Here is a 26,974-nt window from a genome sequence, read left to right as displayed (position 1 = left end):
GGCTGAATATACGAGTCAGCCAGAGGTGGACGCCCTCGTGTTATGAATACTGCAGCATATAAACAGAAAGACAATGACTTGCGATGTACCTCTCTGGACTACATGAAGACAAACATGACTGAGTTCTTGGACTGTGTGTCCTCAGGCTGGTATGTCCCTAGCCTTAAGCAGCATTTTAACTTCATCTAGGATGATGCCTCATTACAAACAGAAAATGACTGACTTCAATAACTGGCTTAGTTTCTGGTGCCATTCCAAGGGGATACAGTACTTGTTAGCCTGGGATGATATGCTCGATAAACCTTGATGCTTTGCCAGAGATGGTCTTCATCTGTTTCCCTGGGATTCTGGCTGCTAGCTAAGGCTCTTGCTACCCCCAAAGTGCCATTTTTAGGCAATGTCTCAAGGACAAAATTCCACCTAAAACAAACTGAAGGTTTTGCGGCTAAATGCTAGCAGTCGTAACATGAAAATGCATTCACTGGAAGCAGTCCTCACCCTAGAAGACGTAAACATTTGTACAGTCATGGAGACCTGGTTCAAGGCTGTGGACAGCACACCAGCCATATTGGGCAACACTTCTTTCACATATTCAGACCACAAACTGAAGGCGTGAAAACTAAAGGAGTCAGTGTATCAATATTCATTAAAGATAAATACACCTCCAGATTGGTTAAACAGCATGATTCCCTGGACATACTTCAGGTGCAATTAACTGTTGGTAGGACACCTATTCAAGTCATTGCCAGCTACAGTACCCCTCCATGTTTCAGGACACCCACTCTGCCTATTTGGATCTACTTGAGTCTATCAAGATACATCCGAACACCATGGTTTTGGGCGACTTTAACTACCCATCCACTGAACGGGGAAATTACTCATGTGTAAACTCACTTGCCCAAAGATTCCTCGAATTCATTAACTCCAATTCCCTGGAACAGCTAGCTGACAACCCCACAAGGGATATCAACATCCTGGACCTGTTGCTTACCAGTCTGGCGACCACTGGAGCACTCCCACTGTGAGGTCTTCCGTGGTGAGATCTGACCTCAAATCAGTCTCATTTGAACTATCACAATTGACCCCCCCCACCTCCCCCAGCAACAATTAAAGTAAAGAACTTCTCCAAAACAGACTATAACCTCTTCCTGTATGGTGCAAATAGCTTCACTGCACCTCCCCCCACAGATGGAACTAGCAACTATGCTGAGTTCAACACAAATGCATTACACAAACACCTGAACAACTGTACTGACTCGGCCGTACCTGACAGGACCAAAACAAGCTCCTCAAGGAAGAGCAAACCTGTCTGGTGGACAACTGCCATTAACAGGCTTTATAATAGGAGGAAAAAATTGCTGTCTAAGAGTAAGAGGGAGTGCGCCCTAAACTGGAAAAACTCTCTCCTCAGCTTAAATAAGCAAATAAGACTTCTTGTGAAGTCCACCAAAGCTAACTACGAATCCAAATTAGCTTCCTCAACTAAGGGCAACCATAAGGCAGTCTCTCATCTGTAATACAATATGCAGACGATTCTACTCTCTTATCTATCTCCAGTACTATCTATGAACTACACACACTAACACAGAATTCCTTTATCTCTGCTGAAATATGGCTCAGAAATAATCAACTAATCCTTAACCTGAAGAAAACTCAACTCCTTCTCTTCCTACCCCAGACACTCTCTCACCTTAAATCCAACTTTTCTCTTTCCTCCCTAGATGGCACCACTATCTCCCCTGCCTCACACACCAAACTCCTTAGGGTAATAATTGATAACCGACTAAAATTTGACTTGCACATACAACAGGTCATCAAAGAAACCCACCAAAAACTTGGACTACTTTACAGGAACAAAAGACTCCTCACTACTGCAACTAAACGCACTCTTGCGCAGGCATTTCTCTTACCTAGTTTTCTATACACTTCCCCCATCCCTACCAATATCCAAACTATCTCAATGCAGAAACTGGAACAAACATACAACAAAATTGCCAGGTTTATTCTAAACCAACCACTCTTGTCGCATCACTGCCTCTCGCTAAACAAACTTCAGTGGCTGGAATTTCCACACTTTCTTCTACAATCACAACTCCACACTACCTTTTCCATACTCAACAACCCCTGTGCCTGCCCTGCTCTCTCCTCCCATGTTACTCTCTACTCCCCCTCCGGCCTCTCTGGAGTGCTGATCAGCATCTTCTCTCAGTTTATAAACCCAAAAGGAATATTGGCAAACTACTTTACAAACACTCTGTCTCACTAAATTGGAACAAACTCCCTCTCCATATTACATCCAACCTTTCCTTTCCCTGTTTTAAAAAGGAGCTTAAATCCCACCTATTAAACTTGAAATTATGCCGTTGCCTTGACCACACAAAGTCTTAGTTTGTCCTACTGTATAACCTGTTGCTTCTCCTAACTTTATTTCTCTGTTAGTAACTTCTGCTTAAACTAACCTCTTAAACCCTCAGCTCTACTACTATAGCCCCCTCCTTTATCTCCCTCTCCCATTCTCCACACTATTTATCTTTCTCCCCACTTCCTATCAATGTCTGTACATTTTCCTTCTTTTGAACAACTACTATCTTTTTGTTTTTACTCTTATATGTAGTACATTTAGACCACTGCTATCAGTGCAACCCTTGATCTTCATAATCTTTTGTTTTTCTTTTTATAATTAATTTCGTATTTGCATTGTTATTTTTAATAGTTTTTGTCCTGTATATTTATCTTTGCTTATGTTTTCTGGGGCTCTTTCCCCTTGGGTCTCCACTGAAAATGGATTGCTTACTATCAATGCAATGCAAATAGTTAATAACCTTTTCTTTTTTACAATTATTTTGTAGTGTGATTGGTATTTAATATTTGTAAATAGTCACTTTAGCTTTACTTATGTTTGCTGGGGCTTTTCCCCTCTGGTCTCCACTTAAAATGGGTTTATTTGCAAACTCAGTTGGACTAAACCGGCTAACAAATGTGAAATAAATAAACAAATAATAAAATAAGGCATTCTTTAGTTACATCCACAAGCTAAAAGGAAAGGCCCAGATTTGTGACAAACTGTTAGTTAAAGATATCAAATATACCAAGCCCTTGGTTATTGCTAACCTGTTAGCAGACAGGTTCTGTGAAAACTTCACTCCCCTGTCCCCGCCACACTTACCCCAAGACATCCCGTCCTCTACCCCGTACCTCTAAACAGCGGGTCATGAACGCTCTCTCTAAGGTCAAAAACACAGCATCCACGGGACTTGATAACATCCCAGGCTGCATCCCACATGGGCACAAACAAGAACTAGCAATGCCACTGGGTAATATTTTCAACCACAGTCTAAGCACTGGCTTCCTCCCAGATGAATCGGAAAAGGCCACTGCTATCTCCTTGCACAAAGGTGGTGATTCCACTGACCCCGGGAACTATACAGACCTATTAGCCTGATTACCCTCATCTGCAAGGCCATGGACAGAATCATCATAGACCTTAACAACAAAGATATTTGTAATCTCCAAACCCTTGACCCTACCCAATTTGGATTTGTCAAAAGGAGATCATGCCTATTAAACCTGGTGGACTTCTTCGAGAGAGTCACCAAGGCCCTCGATGATGGGAAATCTGTGCATACAGCCTACCTAGACTTAGTCAAGGCTTCTGACACTATTCCTCAGTCAAGCATAATTGTCAAACTCACCCAGCTAGGTATCAACGCATATATCATTAGATGGGTCACTAAATGGCTCACTGATTATTTTATTTATTTTACATTTGTTGACCGGGATAGTCCGACTGGATACATGTCCATTTTCAGCACATAGTCAAAATAGGGGACTCCACCTCCAACAGCAGACCTGTAACCAGTGGAGTTCCACAGGGGTCAGTCCTGGGACCTCTACTGTTTGGAATCTATTTCTCTGAAGTACAAGCTAAAACTAAAGGTCTGTGGCTGACAAAGTTTACTGATGACTACAAACTGGGAGCAGTCACAGAATCTCTAAACAATGTCAACATCCTACACGAGGGTCTTACACAAACAAATGACTCGTTCCAAAGTCATGGCTTTTGACTCAATGCAAAAAAAATGAATCATCGTCCCTTTAGGTAAGAGCAATGTTCCTGCTAACTACCACATCAATAACAACACACTAAGTACGCACTCAGTGGTGCGAGACCTGGGTACACAAGCTGACAACGACCTTACCTTTGATCACCATGTCTCCACAGTGGTATAAAGGTCATTCGACATTGCTCATCTCATAAGTAAGGGCACTGCCTCCAGAAAAAAAGACGTTATAACCTTCCTGTACTCTTCCCTCATCAGGCCAATAATTGAGTACAATGCCCCTTTTGGCATGTACCTTTCTAAGCACCTGCAGCAATTGGAGAGACCACAAAGGTTTCTCACAAGGAAAATTCAAGGTCTTCAGCATCTGTCTTATGAGGATTGTCTGAAATCACCGTCACTTTATTCTATTTCATACAGACTACTCAAAGGCGATCTCTGTCTTGCATATAAGGCGATCTTTACTGGAAATGCTGCATCTTCATAAGTTAAATGGTACACGGGTTACACACACACACACACACACACACACACACACACACACACACACACACACACACACACACACACACACACACATGCACACACACACTGAGTAGTCTATGCCCACTAGAAATCATCATCATAAAAAATGATGCATCTTGAATATGATCACAAGTACCTCTGTCAATGCTACTATCACTATGGCAGACATGTAAACCGGTGAGCTGAATTATAGCTAGTGAGACACTGTTGGCTGCTGTAGTAAAATAGGGTATGACCACTCCCAACAGTGTCAACTGATGCTAAATTAACTGCCTCATTTGACATTCATTGGTACAACTCAAACAAAAAGTACAGAATCTTGGAAAATACATTAAGAAAACAAGACTACATTAAGAAAACAAGACCAATTAACTATGCTCATTTTCTCACTTCCTGGACGGATTTTTGACAAGTTAAAGGACACCACATCCAAAATGTTAAGTATTTACTCATCAAAAAGTGGTGTTCCCTCTTTATTTTATGCTAACCAGTGCCATATACAAAGCAAACAATTTAACGCAGTACTGATTCCTGCCTGAAGCATTTCTGTTAAAGCTCCCACTTAATTCTGGTATTTGCCACATTACTTATAACATAAGACAGGCTATGAAAAGTACCCGCATCTCATTTTTTTTTAACCTTATGAAAATGAAGAAGTGGGACAGGTAATAACTGATTTACATTATACAACAAATGTTTTAGAATAGTTATCTACAAAAACACTGAAGGGAATTCAAGCTGGAGAATCTTTTGTTTTCTATTTAACTACATTGATAACCAGATGTCTTGGACAACACAGCTCCTATGTAGAAAATCTCTTGTTGCAACATTTCATTATGCAGCAACTTAATTATCCTTTAAATAATCATCATACAAAAAATGCAAATGCGTGCTCACAGCACACTGTACCATCATATCTTAATAAATGTCAAAGTACTATAGCAGTTAAAAATACTATGGACACTAAATTATTTGTTGTTTCCATAGCAAACTGTGACTGAGTATTGAAACCTTCAAACTATGTGCCACTACTGCATTATATTATACAATGTAAAATTGCCTCGTTTTGTTTCAGCTTTTACACAAATGTTCATTAGTATGTTTTATGCTGTGAAACAGCTAAATGTCTTAGAGGAAATGATTTATGCTGCAGGATCGACAAAATATTTTAAATTATAGGCACAGCAGTCTTTTTTACAAGCATGTTAACAGTCAGAGAAATCAGCTAAAAACTTAACTTGGAACTGCAGTTGCAAGTCTTAACAAAAGTACAAAATAACCTGGTCTTTTAAGCACAATATTCCATTATAAGACTTGGTCACTTAAAAAAAAAAAAAAAAAGAAAGAATAAGAAATCAAAGGATACCACTGTGGCAACTGAAATGAAGGAAATCAAAGTACTTTCAGTACAAGTCAATGGAAAGATATTGCAGTAAATCTGATTCTCACCACTGTACACTCTGTGTCCCCACAGAATTCACAAACGTGTCCAAAACACCAAAACACTGACTGTAAAATGTAATCACATACCAAGGCAGCAACCATAAAACCAGTCTAGGATATAACAAATTAAAAGGATACCACTAAGAAGTTAGCAACATCATATGCTGAAAAGCAAGTCGTCCCCCCCACAACGTTTGAATGAGTTGCCCTTTAAAGGGCTGTACCTTAAACACAACATTTCATCTTCCCAGAGTGCATTTCTTCCTAACAAAAATGACCCTTACACTGCCATATATTAAAGCATGATTCTATTTCTTACGTGGTGGTGCATTTCTATGCTATTCATTATACTCATCACAACCTGTGTAAAGTCTGCATAACAGCCCTCAATAATTCTTATGTAACTATTCTGAATGACTCTTCATTAAAATATCAAACTTTTTAAGATTTTTCACACACACAAAATGCAGGTAGCAATATGTGTGTCTCCTTTACCTCCTGTTGTTTCACTAAGGTTAGTTTTAACTACAGCAGCCACAAGAGTCTCACTTGCTGTAGATTCACAGCTGCTTTATTTTCCTCCAAATGTGATAATAAACTTACCAGGTCCTTGGGGATCCACAGCTTTGTAACTCTCTTATAAGTTAAACCTTCCAGAATTAATGAAAATGGAATGTCAAGAAACTTGACAACACTAAAAGAAATAATGAATGAGGGGCTGCCATGTAGTTAACTTCCTAACTTAAAAGAACAAAAATTAACCTAAGGTATTATTTTGTACAAAGAGAAAGTGCTTAAACTGCATTTAAAAGATTAAAAAAACAGCATGTTCCTAAGAAAAAGTTACTGACACTTTATCCAGAGATTCTAAGGTAAGCAAGTAATGATGAGCATTGTCATTACAGGTAAAAGAACCACACACTTTGAAAAATAAATGGCATCTTCTGGTAAAACACAGAGCACTGTGGGAACAACAAAGCTTAGTTAAAAAAAATCTGTATGGCTTCTTTCCATTAGGCATTTCAAGAATAAAAAAAGAAACGTTAGAGAGTAGTCTGGAAGGGACATTAATACTTAAAGAACATAGTTTAGTAGTTAATGAACACTAAGATGAGATTACATTTTTTAGTTTTTTTTAACCATCTATGTTCTCCTATCCCTGTCTAGATGTAAATAACATCCTTTCCTAGCATTCCTTCATCCTGACAAGATGTTTCAAAGTAAAATATTTTTCTGTGCATATGTTATTCACCTTTCTCTTCTCTGAAAAGTTGCTTTCCTTAAAAAGTCTTCCTAAACACCTTCTGTATGTTTCACAATCAACATCTAATAAACCACACGAAAATAATTACATTTGCTGCAAAGACCTTACTTAAGTACTTACGTGTATCCATCTCTGTGAAAAGGAGTTGTAACAGAGATAGGCAACTGCACAACCTTTGCTGGCAGTGACCATGATGGACGGTAGACACAGGAATCCGTGATCTTCAAAGATGGCAAGCAATAGCTAGGCAGCACTTTTAGTGGTGCAAACATGGAGGAACCCATGAAGGGGCCGACATCTTGCATTTCATACACATATGAATAGTAGTTCTGCGTGAACAAAAAATATATATTTAATGTATTGAGTAGCGTTTGACACTCTCACAAGACTTATTACATCAAATGCATTTATATAAACAGGGTTCCTGAGTTCTAATGGGTAAGCGAGGTGCAGATGGTGACTGCAAAGGAAAGCATAAAATCTCCAACATGGCATCCTTTTTTAAGCAAATAATTTGCGCAGCGTTTCAGTAGACTGACATAACATTTCCACTTGACACGAATTTCACTTTGGTGGGAAATATACTGCATTAAAGTTTAGAAACAACAACTGTCTCAAGGACACATGTTAGGTTACAGAATTCATCTTCAAGGATTTTCCTCTCCAAGACTTTTCAACAGCTTAAAATTAAACAATGGTTACTCTAGTTGCATGCTGAAAGATGGCATGTGAAAAATCTAAAAACTATTGTCTTATTCAACAACTGGAAAGGTATGACCTACACAATTATCTTTAGCCTTAATCTAGTTTCAGACAAGATCAGGTAAATATGCAATAAGCTGAAATATCTTACCTTGATTTCTTCAGGCTTAGGGCTTCCCAGTGCTTCTTCCACTTCTAATTTAAAATCAGTAAGATGTGCTGCTGACATGCTGGTAACAGTACTGTCCGCTGCTGATACTCCTGGTATCATTTCAGAACCAATACCATCCTTGTAATACATCACAGGAGAAAAAGCAGGATGCTGTTCCAGAGAGGGAGGGGTAGGAAACATCCGCTGTAGGTCTGCTACTGCTAAAACAGGAAAAAAAATACACATCTGCAGTCAGTATCTGTACTCAGCTGCTATCACACAGAGGAAAAACAATCTTATCATGTATTAAGTAGGTAAAACCTTGGGAGATAAATACTGTTCTGCTCTAATTTTTTTCCTGATGAATCAAAATCCATTTTTATCCATTTTTTATACTCCAAAGGTCTCTATAACTTGTGAAAATAAAATGGTTCTGGATAGGTCTTAGCAAAAGTCTGAGTCTCTTATTCATCTCTAGGTCTCCAATGGCCCTGGACTACTAGACAATGCTTCCCAAATGAGGATAAGCCCATAGCCTCCATGTACCTCTGTCAAACACAAGAATATCAGCTAGCAAACCTAAAAATCCCAATTACTTTTTTTGTTTGCAATAATTCTACATTTATTAAGATATTTATTGGGATATAGATCTTAACTTCACTGTGCATCAGTAATAATGATGACATACTGACAGGTAATATGCAGTAGATGGGTTTAAATCCATAGTTCTCAAAAACTCTGAAAAACAGCCAATACTCGCCATATAAATCTGACTACCTGACCAGTTCTGGTCTGTAAACAATACTTCAGTACCAGTAAGCAACTGAGATAATGATCCTTTTGAGTGTGTGTGATACTGCTATAAGTATTCAGTACAGTTAGTTACAATTTCTATAGTTTTCTGCAATGTTGCAGATTAAGAAGCAATACCCAAAAGTGATGAAAAGACTGATGCTTGACTGTGGATAAATACTTGCATTATTAACTTCTGTAAATGGCTGTTCAGAAACTAACAAATTGCCAAGACACATTTCAGTTATAGTGCATTTCTAAACATGTTACAAGAATACACAGTAAAAGAAAAGTACAGTTTTGTACCTACCATAAATGTAGATGTACGAGTGTTCACACTGCTGCAGTCATTACACTTGGGTTATCCTGCCGTCAGGCGGTCCCGCAGTCGGCCAGAGTTCCAAAGTCTTGGTCTGGCGTCGGTTGCTGTCGCTTCTTCCCTGACGTCAGTGCGCCAGGGGTATATAAGATGCATCCGACACCATTTTCTTCAGTTTTTCTTGCCCCAGATGTCAGGTGCCCCCAATAGGTAGGCAATACATATTGCTAATAAAAAATATACATATAAAATAAAAACAATACCTTCAGTTACAAGCAAATAGACCACAAAGAATGTATAGGATAGAAAAGTATAGATAAGTCCAGCTAGTTCAGAGGGGATGGAGGGAGGGTAACCTGGACTGCAGCAGTGTGAACACTCGAACATCTACATTTATGGTAGGTACAAAACTGTACTATGTTCATCGTGTTGCACTGCTGCAGTTATTACACTTGGGTAGAATCCCAAAGCTAAGGTTGGGTGGCTGGTCTATAAAGAGTTAGGACTGGCTATGAGGCCCTGCAGAACTGCAGTGGCAAATCCTGCTCTGGATTTAGAGTAAAGAGGCAGGTGGCAATGCTTGGTAAAGGTGTGCACTGAACTCCAAGTTGCAGCCTCCAAAATTTCCTTGGTAGGTACTCCTATGAGAAAGGCTGTTGAAGTGGCGGTTGCCCTGGTGGAATGTGACCTAATGGTATTTGGGACTGATTTTCCATGCTGTGTGTAGCAGTAATGAATACAGTGTCCTATCCATTTGGATATAGTCTGCTTTGAGATAGCCTTGCCCTGTGATCCTGCAGCATATGCTACAAACAGTTGCTCAGTTTTCCTGAAAGCTTTTGTTTTGTCCAAGCAGAAGCGTAGCTGCCTGTGTATGTCCAAAGAATGCAGAAGTTTCTCCCCTTTATTCTGGGGTTTGGATAAAAAGTTGGCAAATGGATGGTTTGGTTAAGAGCCACACTAGATATCACCTTTGGCATAAAGGTAGGGTTTGTCCTTAAAGAAACCCTGTCCTGATGAAAAATTATAAAAGGTTCCACTGCCATTAATGCCTGTAGCTCTGAGACTCTTCGTGCTGAAGTTACTGCCAGGAGCAGAGCTGTTTTCCATGATAAAAATTTTAGATCGGCTGTATTGGCTGGCTCAAAAGGTGGTAGGGTCAGTTTTTCCAAAATGAAATTGAGGTCCCAAGTCGGTGTTGGTGCTCTCCGGGGCGGTCTTATGTTTTTAGCCCCTCTGAGGTACTGCTTTAGCAAGGGATGAGAGAATAAAGGAGGATCCGTGTTGTAATGTGCTGAAATGGCAGAGGCGTGGATCTTAATTGATGAGAAGGATAGGCCTCTGTCCAGCATCTCAGTTAAGTATTGTAAAATCTGAGGAATGTTTGGAGCAAGAGGGTCAAGGCTTTGAGCCTGGTTCCAGGCGCAGAATCTCTTCCATTTTTCTGAGTAAGCTTTCCTGGTGCTAGGCCTCCTGGCCTCCAAAATGACATCCATAACAGCTTTAGAGAGAGGTGTTGCCTGTTTGACTAATGTATCTGCCATGCAGCCAGGTTTAGGGTTTTGAGCTGACCGTGCAGGATCTCATTGTTTTGTTGAGTCAGAAGGTGTGGAATTTGAGGTAAAATCCATGGTGGTCCTTGAGCCAAGTTCCTTAAGATAGGGTACCAGTGCTGGCGTGGCCAGTCTGGAGCAATCAGGATCATCTGTGGTTTTTCTTGCTTGGCCTTTAGGAGTACCTTTGAAAGGAGAGCAGTGGCGGGAAGGCAAAAACTTTTAGGTTCGTCCAGCTGAACAAAAGAGTATCCACTTTCCATGCTTGTTTGTGATAAGTCCTTGTGCAGAATTTTTGTAGTTGGCAATTCAGTGGGGAAGCAAAAAGATCTATGTCTGGGCATCCCCATTTTTGCATTACCATGATGAAGATTTGTGGATTCAATTTCCATTCATGAGGGTCCATGATATTTCTGCTTAGATCGGCTGCCAGAGCATTTTTCTTTCCTGGCAGGAATTGTGCTTGCAGGTGAACTTGATACGTTAGAGCTGTGTTCCATAAGGTCATGGCTTGCCTGCACAGGGGATAAGAATGACTGCCCCCTTGCTTGTTTATGTGCCACATTACTGTGGTGTTGTCTGTCTTTAGTAATAATTGTCCTGGATGCAGAAGGTCCCTGAAAGCTGTTAGGGCATTTTGAACAGCCAACATCTCTTTTTGATTGATGTGAAGATGCATCTGGTCTGTGGTCCACTTGCCCTGAATGCATTTTCCTGCCATGTGTGCTCCCCAGGTGTAATCCGAAGCATCTGTTGTTAGAGTTTGCCTGGCTGTGGATTGGGTAAAAGGCTGACCCTTGTTTAGGTGACATGCCTGTGCCCACCATCGAAACTCCTGTTGTAGGCAGGGAATCACTGGTATTACTGCTTCTAAACTGTGAAGAGTGTTGAGTCCAAACACTTTTTAGGTACCATTGTAATTTCCTCATATGCAGTCTGGCATATGGTATTAGTAGTATGCAGGATGCCATGAATCCCAGGGCCTGCAGAATTTTTCTTGCAGGGAGATGGGACTTTTTTGCCAGTAATTGAAAATATTGAGTTAGTTGAACTTGTTTGTCTGGCGTGAGGTAAGCCATCTGGGCCATTGTATTTAAGCTGGCACCCAGGAATATAATCTGTTGTGAGGGCACGAGTTTTGACTTCTTTTCGTTTACTGTGTACCCTAGAGAAATTAGCAACCTTTTTACAAACGCCAGATGCTGTCGAAGAATGTCCTTTGTCTCTGCTTGAATGAGGCAGTCATCCTGGTATGGATATACTTGAATTCCTTTTTGTCTGCAAAATGCAATTACTGGTGCCAGGCACTTTGTGAAGACCCTGGGAGCAGTAGATAAGCCAAAGGGCAGTGCAGAGAATTGGTAGTGCATTGTACCAGCTTTGAATCTGAGGTATCTTCTGCAATTTTGTCTGATAGGGACATGCTGGTATGCCTCTTTGAGGTCCAGAGTAACAAGCCAAGCCTTCTTGCCCAGCATGGGTAGAAGCTGGTGTAATGTCAACATTTTGAATTTTGGAATATCCAGGTAAGTATTCAGAATGGAAAGGTCTAGTATGGGCCTCCAGGCCTTGTCCTTTCTGGGGACCAGGAAGAGTCTTGAGTAAAATCCTTGTTCCTGTTGTGGTACTTTTTGAATAGGTCTCATGTCCATGAGGGCTGAAATTTGTTTTTGTGCCTCTGCCCATTGATTTTGTGGCAGGTCTGGCATTCCTTTTAGCGTTGGTAAAGTATGAAAGTGGAACCTGTAACCTTGTGACACAATATTCAGAACCCATTTGTTTTGGGTGATTGTTTGCCAGTTTTGAGAAAAAAGTGCTAGTTTTCCCCCTAAGGGGGCTTCCAAAAGGGACGTGCTTGACGTACGATGGGGAAAGTCATTGTGACTGTTTCCTGTAAGGTTGAGACTTGTCCTCACCTCCTTTTGGGGTTGAGGTGCCCCACTGTCATTGTCTGTTTGAGCCTTGGGGTTGAGATCTGCCTCTTGGGCGTCTGTATCTGCCTCTCTGTGGCCTGTCTGACAGTGGAAAGGACCAATTCTTTGCTGGCCAATTTCTGCTAAACCGAGGTGGCTGTACCTGTAAGAAATCCTTAACTGTTTGCATAGATTTAGCTTTATCCTCCATTTTCTTTAACACCTCTTCTGCCTTAACACCAAACAAGGTATCATGCTGTAAAGGAGCAGCCAATAATTTTGCCTAAACATGATCAGGTAAACTCTGTTCTTTTAACCAAGCATGTCTTCGAATCACAGAACCTGTAACTGCGGCTCTACAAGAGGCCTCTAAAGAATCAAAACCACATTGCAGAGTATGTTTTCCCACCTGTTCAATTGCATGCAATAAATTCTGCATTTCTTTGCAATCAGGAGCTTCTGAGCTCGCAAGCATTTTCTGTTTTAACTGAGCCATTAAATATTGTTGGTACTTAAGCATGTGAAACTGGCAATTTAAAGCTCTTATTGCTAAAGTTGCAGAAGTGCATACTTTCTTCCCCCATCTATCCAAAGCTCTGGAATCTCTGTCAGACGGTACTGGATTTTTTGCAATGGAAGCCTTAACCCCTTTTGGACCCTGGGAAATAGTTTCTGGATCAGCAGAAGGGTTTTTGTAAAGAAACTTGTGAGAGTCAGGGACTCTATAATACCTATCTGGCTTGGCTGGAGCAGGGGGCAAAGAATCAGGAGATAAGCTGGATTCAGAGAACACATCATCCACAATGTCTAGCACAGGCGGAATAGCCAGCGGCCTGTGCTGAGGCAATAAGAGGAAATCCCTGAGCCTTTTCTTGTATTCCGAGTAATCCTGACTTTCCCAATGGAAATGCTCCCTCATGGTATGTAAAGTTTCCCCAAAAGAATAATCCTCAGGAGGAGATGCTGAAGGGATAGATTCTTCAGCATCAGAGTCCTCATAGGGGGGGTAGAGAGTATCCCTGGTCTGAAGAGGAATCAAAGGAAATGGAAACCTGATCAGAGGAATCATAGTCTGTATCCTGCGTAGGCCTTTTCTCAGGAGGGGGAAGGGAACCCCTGATTAGAGTAATGAGGTCTTCGGCCATTTTAAGCATCTTTTTCTTAGGCATGGAGGACTGTCCAGGAGAATGCTGTACTTGTTTCTTTGTCTTTAATGGTACCTTTGTCTTGGCTGTTGTTTTAATGGTAAGTTGTGAAGGTCTTAAAACACTCTCAGAAGCCGATGCCTGCTCAGCGGCTCCAGACCCATCTGAGGGATTAGTTTCCGTAGGCCCAATACCTTGAGTTTCCAGAGGCCTAGTTGCCTCCACGTGGGAGTCGGAAGCGGCCTGTGGCTCTGAGGTAGCGGGTGTCAGGGGCTGCGAAAGCGCCTCACTGAGAACCGGCAAACCAGTGACTGGCCTAGAAGAGGTTTCGTCGTCGGTTTTGGACCTCAGATGCCTGTCTTTATCCTTGTCTTTGTGTTTTTTCGGTATTGAGGTCGTCGGTTGATCCGAAGGCATAGTATAATTGAACCTTCGCCCAAAGTAGTGACAAAGCAAATTCAAAACGTCTTTTTATAGTGTGTTTGTTACATCTAGCACAAAACCGACAACTAGTGACGTCGTGATCAGGGCCTAGGCATGGAATACAGTAAGAATGGAAGTCCTTATGAGGTATTTGCTTCCCACAAGAAATACAATTATTAACTTTTTCTGACATCAGTCTGAGACAAGAAAAAAGTTTCCCCAATGGGGTACTTAGCTTTATTTGAAGACTTCGGATCTGAAATTCGACTTTGAAAATCTCAGGAGTTGGCCGACCGGCACTTGTGACCTGCTTCTTTTTCGGGCACCGCTCTGCAAGAAAGACTGAAGAAAATGGCATCGGATGCATCTTATATACCACTGGCGCACTGACGTCAGGGAAGAAGCGACAGCAACCGACGCCGGACCAAGACTTTGGAACTCTGGCCGACTGCGGGACCGCCTGACGGCAGGATAACCCAAGTGTAATGACTGCAGCAGTGTAACACGATGAACATCTGATAAACACACTAATAAAGACTACACATTTGATTAATTACCGCGCATCTGAACTAACTACCATTTCATCTGCTTTGTTTCAACCACCTTCCTGATTTTAAACCATTCACAGTTCACATCCATTACACCCTCTGTAATACTGCTGCAAATATTTGTGAATACCCATTTTCAATTCTCTGTGAGCGTGTCTTCACTATTGTGGCTGCTCAAACCAGTTCACTACAACAAACAATGCTAAGCATGTCTGAGGCAGGGAAAGCCAATAGCCTTGAGTGGCATTTTGCCATCACCCAGAATGATGCCCAGATTCAAACACAAGACAAATGGCTTTAACAACTGGTGATGTTGTTGGTGTCATTCTAGTATGTGTCACCTTGAAAAGAGATGGCTGAAAAGTCCTCCTGGTTTGTCAAGGATGGCCTACACCTCTCTTACCAAGGTTTTTGCATTCTGGCTAAATTCTCTCTGCTGTCCCCATAGTGCCTTTATTAAGGCAGAGTCCATATTATGGACATTCCAACAGAACAAGAAAATTCTAATTTGGAACACAGTAATGTGGTCCTACTCTATTCCAGGAGAATTAACAAAAAATGCCTGAACTTGAGCTTGAACACATTCATATATGTGTAGTTACAGAAACCTAGTTTCAAAGCAATGAGAGCACACTTTTACTGCGGATAATACCCAGCATGACTTCAAACATACTGGAAATTTTGGGGGAATATCAGTAATTATCAAGGAAATCTAAACCTTAGGATAGGTTCCTTGAGACACCACATGTGAACTCCTAGAAGTCCAAATCACCCTAAACAAGACTACTTACTACTTATTTTATTTATTTATTTTAGTTTGGTGACCAGGGAAGTCCACTGGGCCCATGAGTGCCCATTTTCAACGGAGGCCTGGGGAGAAAAGGTCCAACTATTACATAAACATTTAAGGTACAAAAGTATGTAAGTACAGTTTACATGAATGAACATTCTGTATCAGGCTTAGTAGACAAAAGACAATTATGATGCATCAGGAAGGCTGTACTGTGGAGATTCACTTAGGAAAAATCATCATAACAATTGAAGTGTAGCTAACTTATACAAAACAATCGATTAAACTAAGGAAACAGTTTACAGGCATTAGTTTGACAAAAGCGGTTATTTACAATATTTACAAGGAAGACTGACATAGTATGTTAAAGTAAGGAAACCATTTAAAAGCATACGTTCAACATAAGAAGCTATTTACAATATTTACAAGGTAGATAGATACAGAATCTTCAGAAGGAGCTGCAGAGAGCTAGAGACAGCTCAGGTAACTAGTTGTTGGGGTGTTAGGGAGAATAAGGAGGCAAGGAGTAAAAATTCCTTCGGGTAGTAGTTAGAAGGACTTAGGGTGGAAACAAGAGCATTCATAGCACTTCACAGCTAGCTACAAAAGTCCCTCCATGCCCCCTTTTGAGCATGATAGCTATCTAAACTACATTAGCTAAAATTCCCATTAAGCCCAAGAACTGCACCTAGTTTAAGCACAACCTAGACCAGTGGATGTGAATAGGAAATTTACACCGGGACTGGCACCCATGCCCCTTATGGAAAGAGGTAGCTTATAAATACCTGGCCCTCATTGTCCTATTTGGATACAGGACATCATTATTGTTTCGGGAAAACTTGGCTAGGCTTAGAATGGCGCCCTGGATTGTTAGCCTAGTAACAATCTATGAATCTTCTACGGGACGTCAATTACCCATCACTAAACTGGCTGACCTACACTGCCAACAGTCGGCATGCCCAGCGATTTCTTGACATTATAAATGCTAATTCTCTTTCACTAATAGTTATCCATCCTACTAGGGGCCCCAATATCTCCATATGTATCATCATGTCTTGTTAAATTAGACCATAATTTTGTGACCCTTTCTTTTAAAACTGATGGTACTTCTCCTGTAAATAGCTCTGTATTTAGAGACTTTTCAAAAGCAAACCTTCTTTACTTACTTGATGACTTAAATAAACTATGTTGTAATCCTCCTCTTAATAATCCTATTGCTAAACCTGCTACCTATGTCTTTGACTTCAACTCCCACTTAGACAGTTGTATTGATAAGGCACTCCCTATCCACAGCAAATATGATGAGAAGTTTAAAAACAATCTCCTGTGACAGAATACCCATATAAATAAATTATTTAACAATAAAAAGAAATTGCTTAATGCGTATAAGAAGTCTCATTCCACCTACCTTAACAGCACACACAAGCAAACTAACAAAGAGCTTAAGTGAAGCTCAGTGAAGAGTATGAACTTAAAATAGACACTAAAACCAAAAACAGCCGCTAACCATTCTTTAACTATGGTAGTAAGTTAAGAACTAACACCCGACATTGTTCAAAGCTAGTCTACAATAATATTACACTCTCTGTCACAAAGGAAATAGTCAATATCCTAAATAGCAAATTTTACTCTACCTACAGTTATGGCTATCCCATTTAATTACTGTGCAACAAGTTCTCTTAGGCCTTTCAAAAACAAAGAATAAATTCATGGTCCCTGACAACATACAACACTGCCTGATTATCAGTGCCAAGTATGGCCTTTATGAATTTCCTGCTTAACTTCTTTAATCTAAGCCTTTCTCCTGGTTACATTCCTGAAGCCTGGAAAACAGCTGTTGTAATGCCATTACACAAGGGTGGCCCAACCATGGACCCTGGCAACTACAGACACACTAATCTCACTAGCTTCATATGTAAATCTATGTGCAGCAAACTATCTAAAAATGCATTAATCTGGACACTGAAAATCTCTTAACCCTGGACCCTCATCAATTTTTCTTTATCAAAGGAAAGTTCTGCCTCTTTAACTTAATTAATTTCTATTAAAAAAATAAGTGAAGTGGTGATTAGTGGTTATACACTGCATACAGCACACCTAGACGTGGCTAAGGCTTTTGACACTAATACCCATGCAGAACTAATTGACACATTTCTAAATCCAAATGTAAATCTTCAAATTGTGTGATGCATAGCTAATTGGGTGTCTGACAGAACTCATGTGGTTAGAGAAGGAGGTGCCACTTCTGAAAGCAAAAGAGTTACGAGTGGTGTTCCACAGAACTCAGTTTTCGGCCTTCACATATTTGGCATATATTTCTGAGACCTTCAGGCTAGCACTTCTGGCCTATGGTTAATTAGCTTTGCAGATCACTGTAAATTGGGGATTGATATTTGACCTTCAGCTGACTCACAATTCTTCCAACAAGGTTTAGACTGTGTTAACAACTGTTGCAAAGACAATGGTTTCAATGTAAAAAATGTATCACAGTTCATGTTGGTAAACAAAAGAGTTTCCACTGTTGTAAGGGAAATGGGTACTCTTGTTGATAAGTCCTTATTTGACCACTATGTCTCCACAGTAGTTCAAGCCTTCTTTTTATCTGGTCCATCTAATTTCCAAAGGCATCTCAACTAGATTCAAAGATTTAACTGCACTTTACTTGTATTTTATCTGACACATTATTGAATACATTGCACCTTCTGGCATGCATTTCCCTAAACATATCACACAACTTGAGAGACCTCAAGAGATTCATAACTAGGCTTATCCAACAACTGGATCAACAAAGCTTCCTCACTAAAAGAATGCCAGAAGTAGGTAACATGTCCTATGCAGACCACCTCAAGGTCCAATCCATGTATTCTGCCTCCTGCAGACTATTGAATGGAGACCTATGCCTCGCATACAAGGCATTGTCAGACCGCACTCTGATGGACCTCCTGCATATCCACAAAACAAACAGCACCAGAATTACACATTCTAAAGACTTAAACCTTCCCTGTGACATAAATAGGACCTGCTGGGAAGACAGGCATTTATTCCACAGATTACCCTTTCTCTGGAAATGGCTCTGCATCTATGTGAAGCAGAGTTCCTCCCTAACCCAATTCAACTTGGAAAACTGGATGGGGAACAGAAAATTCATCCCTGGTTTGGCACCTAAGTCTCTAATGGACACAGGCAGCCATTAAATGATTCATCTCCCAGGCCTCTGCTTGCAAAAAATGTCACCCCCCAGCCCTTGCTTACACTTATCACGGAGACTAAAACATGTCAGAGATTTGGGATGCACGTCTAAGCTTAAAAAGGCCCTTGTGGTCATTAACATAATACAACAGAAAAACAAAGTCCTGGATCCATGAGTAATTGCAATAATTTATTCGCAAGTAAAACTTACACAGACACAATGCTGCTTTTTCAGGCCTTTGTTTTTCCTCTTGGATTTTCAAATATTCGTTAGTTCTGGATTTATACCCAAGGTGTTTTTGTTTTACTGTCATTAGCATAACGCACACCTATGAACCTATAAAAAGTTCAGTGGCATCAAAAATCTTAGTTATCAGGCGAGATGTGCAGCTCTTTCTCTGTACTCAAGTCTCTTACAGATTCTGATGTGCAGCTATATGTAGCTTTTTGTGCCATGAAAGATCCAACCCTATTTAACATCCTATTTCTTATTAGAGTTCAGAATAAGCTGGGAATTAGACAGCCAAGAGTCGACAGAGAGAAAGGAAGCTTGTGTTAGTGCATACTGGATGACAGTAGCATGTATTGTAGAGGTATGAAGGTTGTTAGTAAAAATAGAGAACAGTAATAAGCCGCGGTGGTGCAGCGGTAGCACTGTTGCCTCACAGCAAGAGGTTCTCCCGTTCGATTCTCGGCTGGAGTGCCTTCTGTGTGGAGTCTGCATATCCTCCCTGTGGTCGAGTGGCATTCGAAAGACATGCGTAGAATGGGCGTGCCTTCGTTGAGGGTTCGGCGCCGAGCTGGCACCTCTGCACCGTAAAAATCTACTGCCAATCATTAGCGGACCGGAGTTCCGCTGTGGCGACCCCTAACCGGGAAAAGCCGAAAGAAGAACTCAAACGAACTAAATCAGCAGCAGATAAATATGACATGTTGGGATGATAGGTTCATATCCCAATGTATCCCTCATCTTTGGAACAAACTTCCACTAGGTGTCAAGCAGAGTAGGATCCTTGCCACCTTCAAGGTAAACCAAGATAAATGGATGGGCAGCCTCAAATTCTCTCCCAGTCTGTCTTGTCTTGCGCTCCATGAAGCTAGAGGGAAATTTTGAATAGGGTTTTTTGAACAGGCTTGAAATGGTGTACAGATTGATTACCTAGTACTTTCCTATAAACCAATACTTGGCTCTAAAGGTCAATTACAAATCCTACACTATATATATATATATATATATATATATATATATATATATATATATATATATATATATATATTTACACACACACACGTGTGTAATATATATATGTGCAATGAAAAAGTATTTGCCCCCTTCCTGATTTCTTATTTTTTTTGCATGTTTGTCAAACTTAAATGTTTCAGATCATCAAACAAATGTAAATATTAGACAAAGATAACCCAAGTAAACACAAAATGTAGTTTTTAAGTGATGATTTTATTTAAGAAGGAAAAAACTATCCAAACCTACATGGCCCTATGTAAAAAAAGTAACTGCCCCCTAAACCTAATAAATGGTTGTGCCACCCTTAGTAGCAACAACTGCAAACAAGCGTTTGCGATAACTGACAATGAGTCTTTCACATTGTTGTTTGGGAATTTTGGCCCACTCTTAAAGGTTCAAAGGTAGGTACGAGACTATCTGCCCAAGGGCATTTATAAGCCTAGCCACAGTGTGCCGGCTTTCGCCGCCCCATTGATTAATTAACTGATCCTCTGTCAATAAGAGCCAATGAAGTGATCCCAGGGGTGTATTTTCTGTTACCTATCCACTCGTCAAGGTTTCTCTTGAAGAATGTTAGTGAGGGGTTCTGCCTGATGGAATTTGGAATTTTGTTCCAAAGCATGGGGAGTCTCTGTGACAGGAATCTATCCCTTTAGCATGTTCTATTTATTGCTGTGGTGAAGTTTAGCTCACTAGAGTGCGTGGCTCTCGGTGACTTGGATTTCTTTAAGTGGAGCATGTCCATCAATTCTGAGTTGGACATGGCTTTGTAAGTCAAGCAGAGATCACTTCTGAGTAAGCAATATGCCACTGAGTACAGCCGGAGTTTTTTCAGTCGGGCTGCATAGGACATATGTTTGAGACCAGTAATCCTCTTGGTGAGGTACTTTTGTGGTCTTTCCAGCTGTTGGAAGTGTCTTGTGAGGTACATCCCAAATGGGGCATTGTACTCTATGATGAGTCTAATGAGTGACGAGTAGAGAGGCACTATAACCTCTATTTCTAGATGTGAACCCTTTAGTAATTAGATGGGCCACATAGAAGGATTTTCTAACTACTAAGGCAATGTGATTGTCAAAGGAGAGATTACTATCTACCTGGGTCCTCAGATCTCTTATTACCTCTTCTGTATTAAGGGGGCTGCCACCTATGTGGCAATTTGTGGGTGTTTTGTTTTTCCCAAATGGGATGACTATGCATTTTTTTGCATTTAGCTTGAGGCCATGACTTTGACACCAGGTGTCCATCTCAGTAAGGCTCATTTGGAGGATGTCCGTGTCAGCCGGAGAGTCAATTATGGCTCCCAGTTTGCAGTCATCGTAGAACTTGGTTAGCCATAGTCCTCCTGTGTTTGACTATACTTCTGAGAAGTATATGCCAAACAGTAGGGGTCCCAGGACCGAGCCTTGCGGGACACCACTTGTGACTAGTTTAGAGTCGGTTCTGGAGCCCGCTATTCTTACCTTGTGAGTTCTGTCTGTAAGCCAGTTGGCAACCCATCTCGTGACGTAGGGGTTTATGTTCAGGCTGGTGAGTTTTATTGTAATACCAGAGTGGGAAATGGTGTCGAAAGCCTTGGCAAGGTCAAGGTAGGCTGTGTGAACCACCTTTCCCTTGTCTATGGCCTTGGTGACTGTCTCGAAGTCGTCAACCAAGTTTAGTAGGCATGATCTGCCCTTAACATATCCAAACTGGGTCAGGTCAAGTGTTTGGAGGTTCCCAATGTCTCTGTTAATGAGCTTCATGATGATGCGCTCCATAGCCTTGCAGACCAGGCTAGTCAGGCTTATGGGGCGATAGTTACCAGGGTCAGCTGTGGCCCCTCCTTTGTGGAGAGGAATAACCGTTGCTGTGTGCCATACTATGGGCATGTAGCCTGTGGAGAGGCTGAGGTTGAAACAGCATGTTTAAGTGGGGGGTTAGTTCGTTCTGTATTTCGTGCAAGAAGCAGCCTGGGTCACCATCTGGTCCCTTTGACGCTGTGTTTTTGGCTTTTGAAAGGGCTGTTTTCACCTGTGCGTCTGTGATTTTTAAGACACTACACTTTTCCGGTATTTTTGTGGGCCCTTTTGGAGGTGAGAGGGGGGGGGGGTGAAGTTTGCACTGAATCTATCTGCCAGGATGTTGGCAATATCAGTAGGTTCAGTATATTTTGTGCTATTTTGCACTAGTTCAGTGCATATCTGCAAGTTGCCACTTAGATTCTAAACATAGCTAAAGAAGGCTTTGTGGTTATCTTTTGAATAATTGGCTATTTTTCTTTCGAAGTTAGCCTTGGATGATTTCATGAGGGACCTCAGTTTCTTACTGATACTGATCAGGGATGTATTTCCTTCTTGGGATTTGCTTTTTTTCTGAACTAGTTTCCTCCTTCTATTGTATAGCCTATTTATTGAAGGGGTCCACCAAACTGGTTTCCTTCTCTTAGAGGAGTGAGTCTTGGTTTTGCTAGGGGTGGCACGATCCATGCATCCTTGTAGGTGCTCATAGAGTGCATTTGTAAAGGTTTCTGCATCTTGGGCAGAGTTATCCTTTAGCGTGGGGGCTGTGAAACTTACCACCTCTGTCTTAAGTAAGGTGAAGTTTGCTTTAGAAAAGTTTTTTACTGTGGTTTCCTTAGTTGGGGGTGGTGGTGCGGTATGGACATCCAGCGTGATTAGTTTATGGTCTGATCTAACCAGTGATGGGCTGACCTCCGGTGTGGAACACCTGTCGCACATGTTGGTGATGACAAGGTCCAATATGTTTTCACCTCTGGTAGGGGAGTTTACCAGCTGATCCAGGGCATTTGAGTTGATGAATTCCAGGAAGCGCTGGGTTTGGGAATTTGTACTCGAGTAGTTTTCCCAGTGAATGGTAGGGTAATTGAAATTGCCCAATAACAGGGTGTTTGGTAGGTCCTTCATGTTTTCCAGTGTCTCCAGAAAGGTGGAGTGGTGGTCCTGGGTCATAGAGGGTGATCTGTAGCAGGCCACAATTTGCTTGCAGATTTGCCCGATGTTAGTTGCACATGGATGATCTCAGAGGTACCATGCTGCGCCACTAACCTGGAGGTGTAGGTATCCTTGATGAATATGGATACACCCCCTCCTTTTGTGTTTCGGTCCGTGTTCTGTGGCCAAAACGTGTGGTATGAGATGTAGACCGGTAGTGCTGGGGTGCTCTCTGGAGCCTTGAACCAGGTTTCAGTTACTGCACAGATGTCGACGTTCTCCATACTAAGGAGTGCTTCGAGCGCGTGCATTTTGAGATGTAAATTCCTGGCATTGAGTAGCATAACCCTCAGTTTTTTGTTAATTGTGCTGTTTACGGAGGTGGGTTTGACTTTTGAGCCTTTCCTAAAAAAGGCACTATGGCGGCAGCAAGAGCCTTGGCCAGTATTCGAAAGCCTAGGGGTGACAGGTGCAAGCCGGCTCTTGCGAAGCAATGCGGCTTGTTGAGCATGTAGCCCCAGGCTGACAGACACTGGATCCCCTTTGAATGACACCAGAAGCTTGTTGAAACTGATAATTTGTTCTTTATACTGAGGTATCATTCTTGGTGAGGGCAAGATGCTACTCAGGGTCAGGATCATACCAGCCTGGGCTACATGATCAGAGAGCTCTTCCATGTCTCTTTTCATGTAGTCCAGGGAGGTATGTCTCAGGTCATTCACACCAACATGAACAATGATAGGGCCATATATGTACTTGTTCCGGAGTGACCTAAGTGCTTGTGTTATGTGGTGGATTCTGGCTCCCGACAGGCAGCTAATAGTAACCTTCTGCTTGTCCAGCCTAGTGAGTGGGACGTCAGTGTGCCTGACTAGAGAGTCACCCATTACTAGTGTGTTAGGTATGTTATTTCACCTTAAGGGCTTTGATTGTGCGGCACACTGATTTTGTGCTTTATATGTTGTCTGGTTTGTGACGGGAAGAGCAGGTTGTTTAGGTGTCTGCTTTGGAGGTCCCTGATGCTTTTGCAGGTTTTTATTTAGAGCCTCCGAGTATGACTTTGTGTATTTATGTGTATTTTTTGCCAGTGCTGTTTTAGTAGGTCTGTGTGCAGCTGGAGTTGTGGTGCAAGTGTTAACCTTCTCCTCTTGACTGTCTGTTCCAGCCTTGGGTGGAGACAGCTTAGCTTCCAGTTTGGCTGTATAATTGCATCTCTCACATATGTTAGTGTTTTGTGGTAGGAGGAGAGGGTTGCCTGTGTACATGAGGCAGTTGTAACATTTCCTCAGGATACCCAGATTCACCAGCTGGACTGGGGAGTGCACCTGAAGTCGCCCTTTGGGCATGCCTGAATAGTAGGGTGAGCTGCTTAGTCGCTTGGTTGGTGAGGGGTGAATAAAGAACCTTGCCCTGCTGGGCAATCAGTGTCAGGGTATATTAGTGCTTGCTATTAGGTCTGAGCAAGTGCTGGGCTGTAAGATGCTTTTTGAGTGCTTAGGTTGAGAGTTAGACTAGTTTCAAGGGAAAAACTGAAGAGGAGACTTAGTGGAACCAGGAATAATTTAACCGTAGCTAACCGGCATTGCCCAGTTCGCAAAACCATGCAAACGCGGTTTTTATAGTAGGGAAATGAAAGAGATAGAAATTAGCCCAAAATGGCCAACAAACTACTAACTTCTGGGCTGGAACCACTCCTCCAGGGACAGATAGGTTGCTCAAAGCTCCCCTCTCTCACAGGTGAACAGAGAAAAGTACAGTTGTGTACCTACCATAAATGTAGATGTTCGAGTGTATTCACTGTTGCAGTCATTACACTTGGGTTATCCTGCTGGTAGGCTACCCACAGTTGGCCTGAATTCCAAAGTCCTGGTCCGGCGTCGGTTGCTGTCACCTCTTCCTTGACGTCAGAGCGCCAGGGGTATAAAAGATGCAGCCGACACCATTTTCTTCAGTTTTTCTTGCCCCAGATGTCAGGTGCCCACAAAAGGGTAGCTAAAAAACATTGCTTATAAAAGCATGCACTAAAATAAACAATACCTTCATCTATAAGCAAATACACCACATAGGTTGTATAGGATAGAGAAGTATAGGTAAGTCCCAGCAAAGAAGGGGGGGTGGTGGGTGGGTAACCTGGACTGCAACAGTGAATACACTCGAACATCTACATTTATGGTAGGTACACAACTGTACTATGTTCATCGTATTTCACTGTTGCAGTTATTTTGAATCCCAAAGCTGAGGTAGGGCGGCTGGGTCTAAATAGAATTAGGAGTGGCTATAAGGCACCTGCAGAACTGAAGTGGCAAAGCCTGCTCTGGATTTAGAGTAAAGAGGTAAGTGGTAGTGCCTGGTAAAAGTGTGCACTGAAGTCCAAGTTGCAGCCTCCAAAATATCCTTGGTTGGTACTCCTCTGAGGAAGGCTGCTGAGGTGGCTGCTGCCCTGGTAGAATGTGGTCTAATGCCCTTAGGCACTGATATGCCATGTTGTGAATAGCAGAAACGAATGCAGTGTCCTATCCATTTTGAAATAGTCTCCTTTGAGACAGCCTTTCCTTGTGATCCTGCAGCATATGCCACTAAAAGCTGCTCAGTCTTTCTGAAAGCTTTAGTTTGGTCCAAGTAGAAGTGTAGTTGTCTGTGTATGTCCAAAGAATGCAGAAGTCTCTCCCCTTTATTCTGTGGGTTTGGATAAAAAGTAGGCAAATTAATGGTTTGGTTAACAGCCACGCTGGACACTACTTTAGGCATAAATGTTGGGTTTGTCCTTAGAGAAACCATGTCCAGATGGAAGATAATAAAAGGTTCCACGGCCATTAATGCCTGTAACTCTGAGACTCTTCTTGCTGAAGTTATTGCTAGGAGCAGAGCTGTTTTCCATGATAAGAATTTTATCTCAGCTGTATTGGCTGGCTCAAATGGAGGCAGTGTGAGTTTTTCCAAGACAAAATTGAGGTCCCATGCAGCTATTGGTGCTCTCCTTGGAGGTCTTATGTTTTTGGCCCCCCCTGAGGAACTGCCTAAGCAATGGATGTGAAAAAATTGGTGGTTCTGTATTGTAATGAGCAGAAATGGCAGAGGTATGGATCTTAATTGATGAAAAGGATAGGCCTTTGTCCAGCATCTCAGTCAGATATTGTAAAATTTGAGGAATATTTGGCACAAGCGTGTCAATTCCTTGTGCCTGGTTTCAAGCACAGAATATCTTCCATTATTCTGCATAAGATTTCCTGGTGCTGGGCCTCCTGGTCTCCAAAATAACATCCATAACCACTTCAGAGAGAGGTGTATTCTGAATGGTTACACTATCCACCATGCAGCTAGATTTACGGTTCTGAGTTGGCTATGCAGGATCTGATTGTTTTGTTGGGTCAGCAAATGAGGAATCTGAGGCAATGTCCAGGCTGGGCCTTGAGATAAGCTCCTTAGGATTGGGTACCAGTGTTGGCATGGCCAATCTGGGGCAATTAGTATCATTTGTGGCTTCTCTTGTTTGACCTTTAGAAGTACCTTTGGGAGGAGAGGCAGTGGAGGAAAGGCATATACTGTAAGGTTGTTCCAGATGAATGACAAAGCATCCACTTTCCATGCTTGTTTGTGATAAGTCCTTGTGCAGAATCTCTGAATTCGGCAGTTGTGATGGGAGGCAAAAAGATCTATGTTTGGGCATCCCCATTTCCTTATTATCATGCTGAAGATTTGTGGATCTAGTTTCCACTCGTGAGGATCCATGAGGTTTCTGCTTAGTTCGTCCGCCAGAGCATTTGTTTTTCCTGGCAGGAATTGTGCTTGCAGGTGTACTTGGTAGGTCAATGCTGTGTTCCACAAAATCATGGCTTGTCTGCAGAGGGGGTAGGAATGTGTGCCCCCCTGCTTGTTTATGTACCACATAACTGTGGTGTTGTCTTTCTTTATCAGCAGCTGTCCTGGATGAAGTAGGTCCTTGAAGGCTGTCAGGGCATTTTGTACAGCTAGCATCTCTT

General features: G+C 41.8%; 1 protein-coding gene across 4 annotated transcripts in view; it reads right to left on the bottom strand.

Moving 5' to 3' along the window:
• The window catches only part of MED13L (mediator complex subunit 13L), a 3,068,540-nt gene that overhangs the window by 753,010 nt on the left and 2,288,556 nt on the right, over positions 1-26,974 (bottom strand). For all 4 annotated transcript variants that reach the window (XM_044068259.1, XM_044068260.1, XM_044068261.1 and 1 more), the window contains 2 exons: positions 8,147-8,367; positions 7,414-7,622 (listed from right to left, as the gene is read on the bottom strand). In XM_044068259.1, the coding sequence (XP_043924194.1) occupies positions 7,414-7,622; positions 8,147-8,367 (430 nt within the window). The remainder of the gene's footprint in view (positions 1-7,413; positions 7,623-8,146; positions 8,368-26,974) is intronic.

Source organism: Protopterus annectens, chromosome 4.part0, assembly GCF_019279795.1.
Source record: "Protopterus annectens isolate FY-2018-M chromosome 4.part0, PAN1.0, whole genome shotgun sequence".
NCBI lineage: Eukaryota > Metazoa > Chordata > Ceratodontiformes > Protopteridae > Protopterus > Protopterus annectens.
The sequence above is the reverse complement of the archived record's forward strand: the minus strand, read 5'-3'. Positions and strand labels throughout refer to the sequence as shown.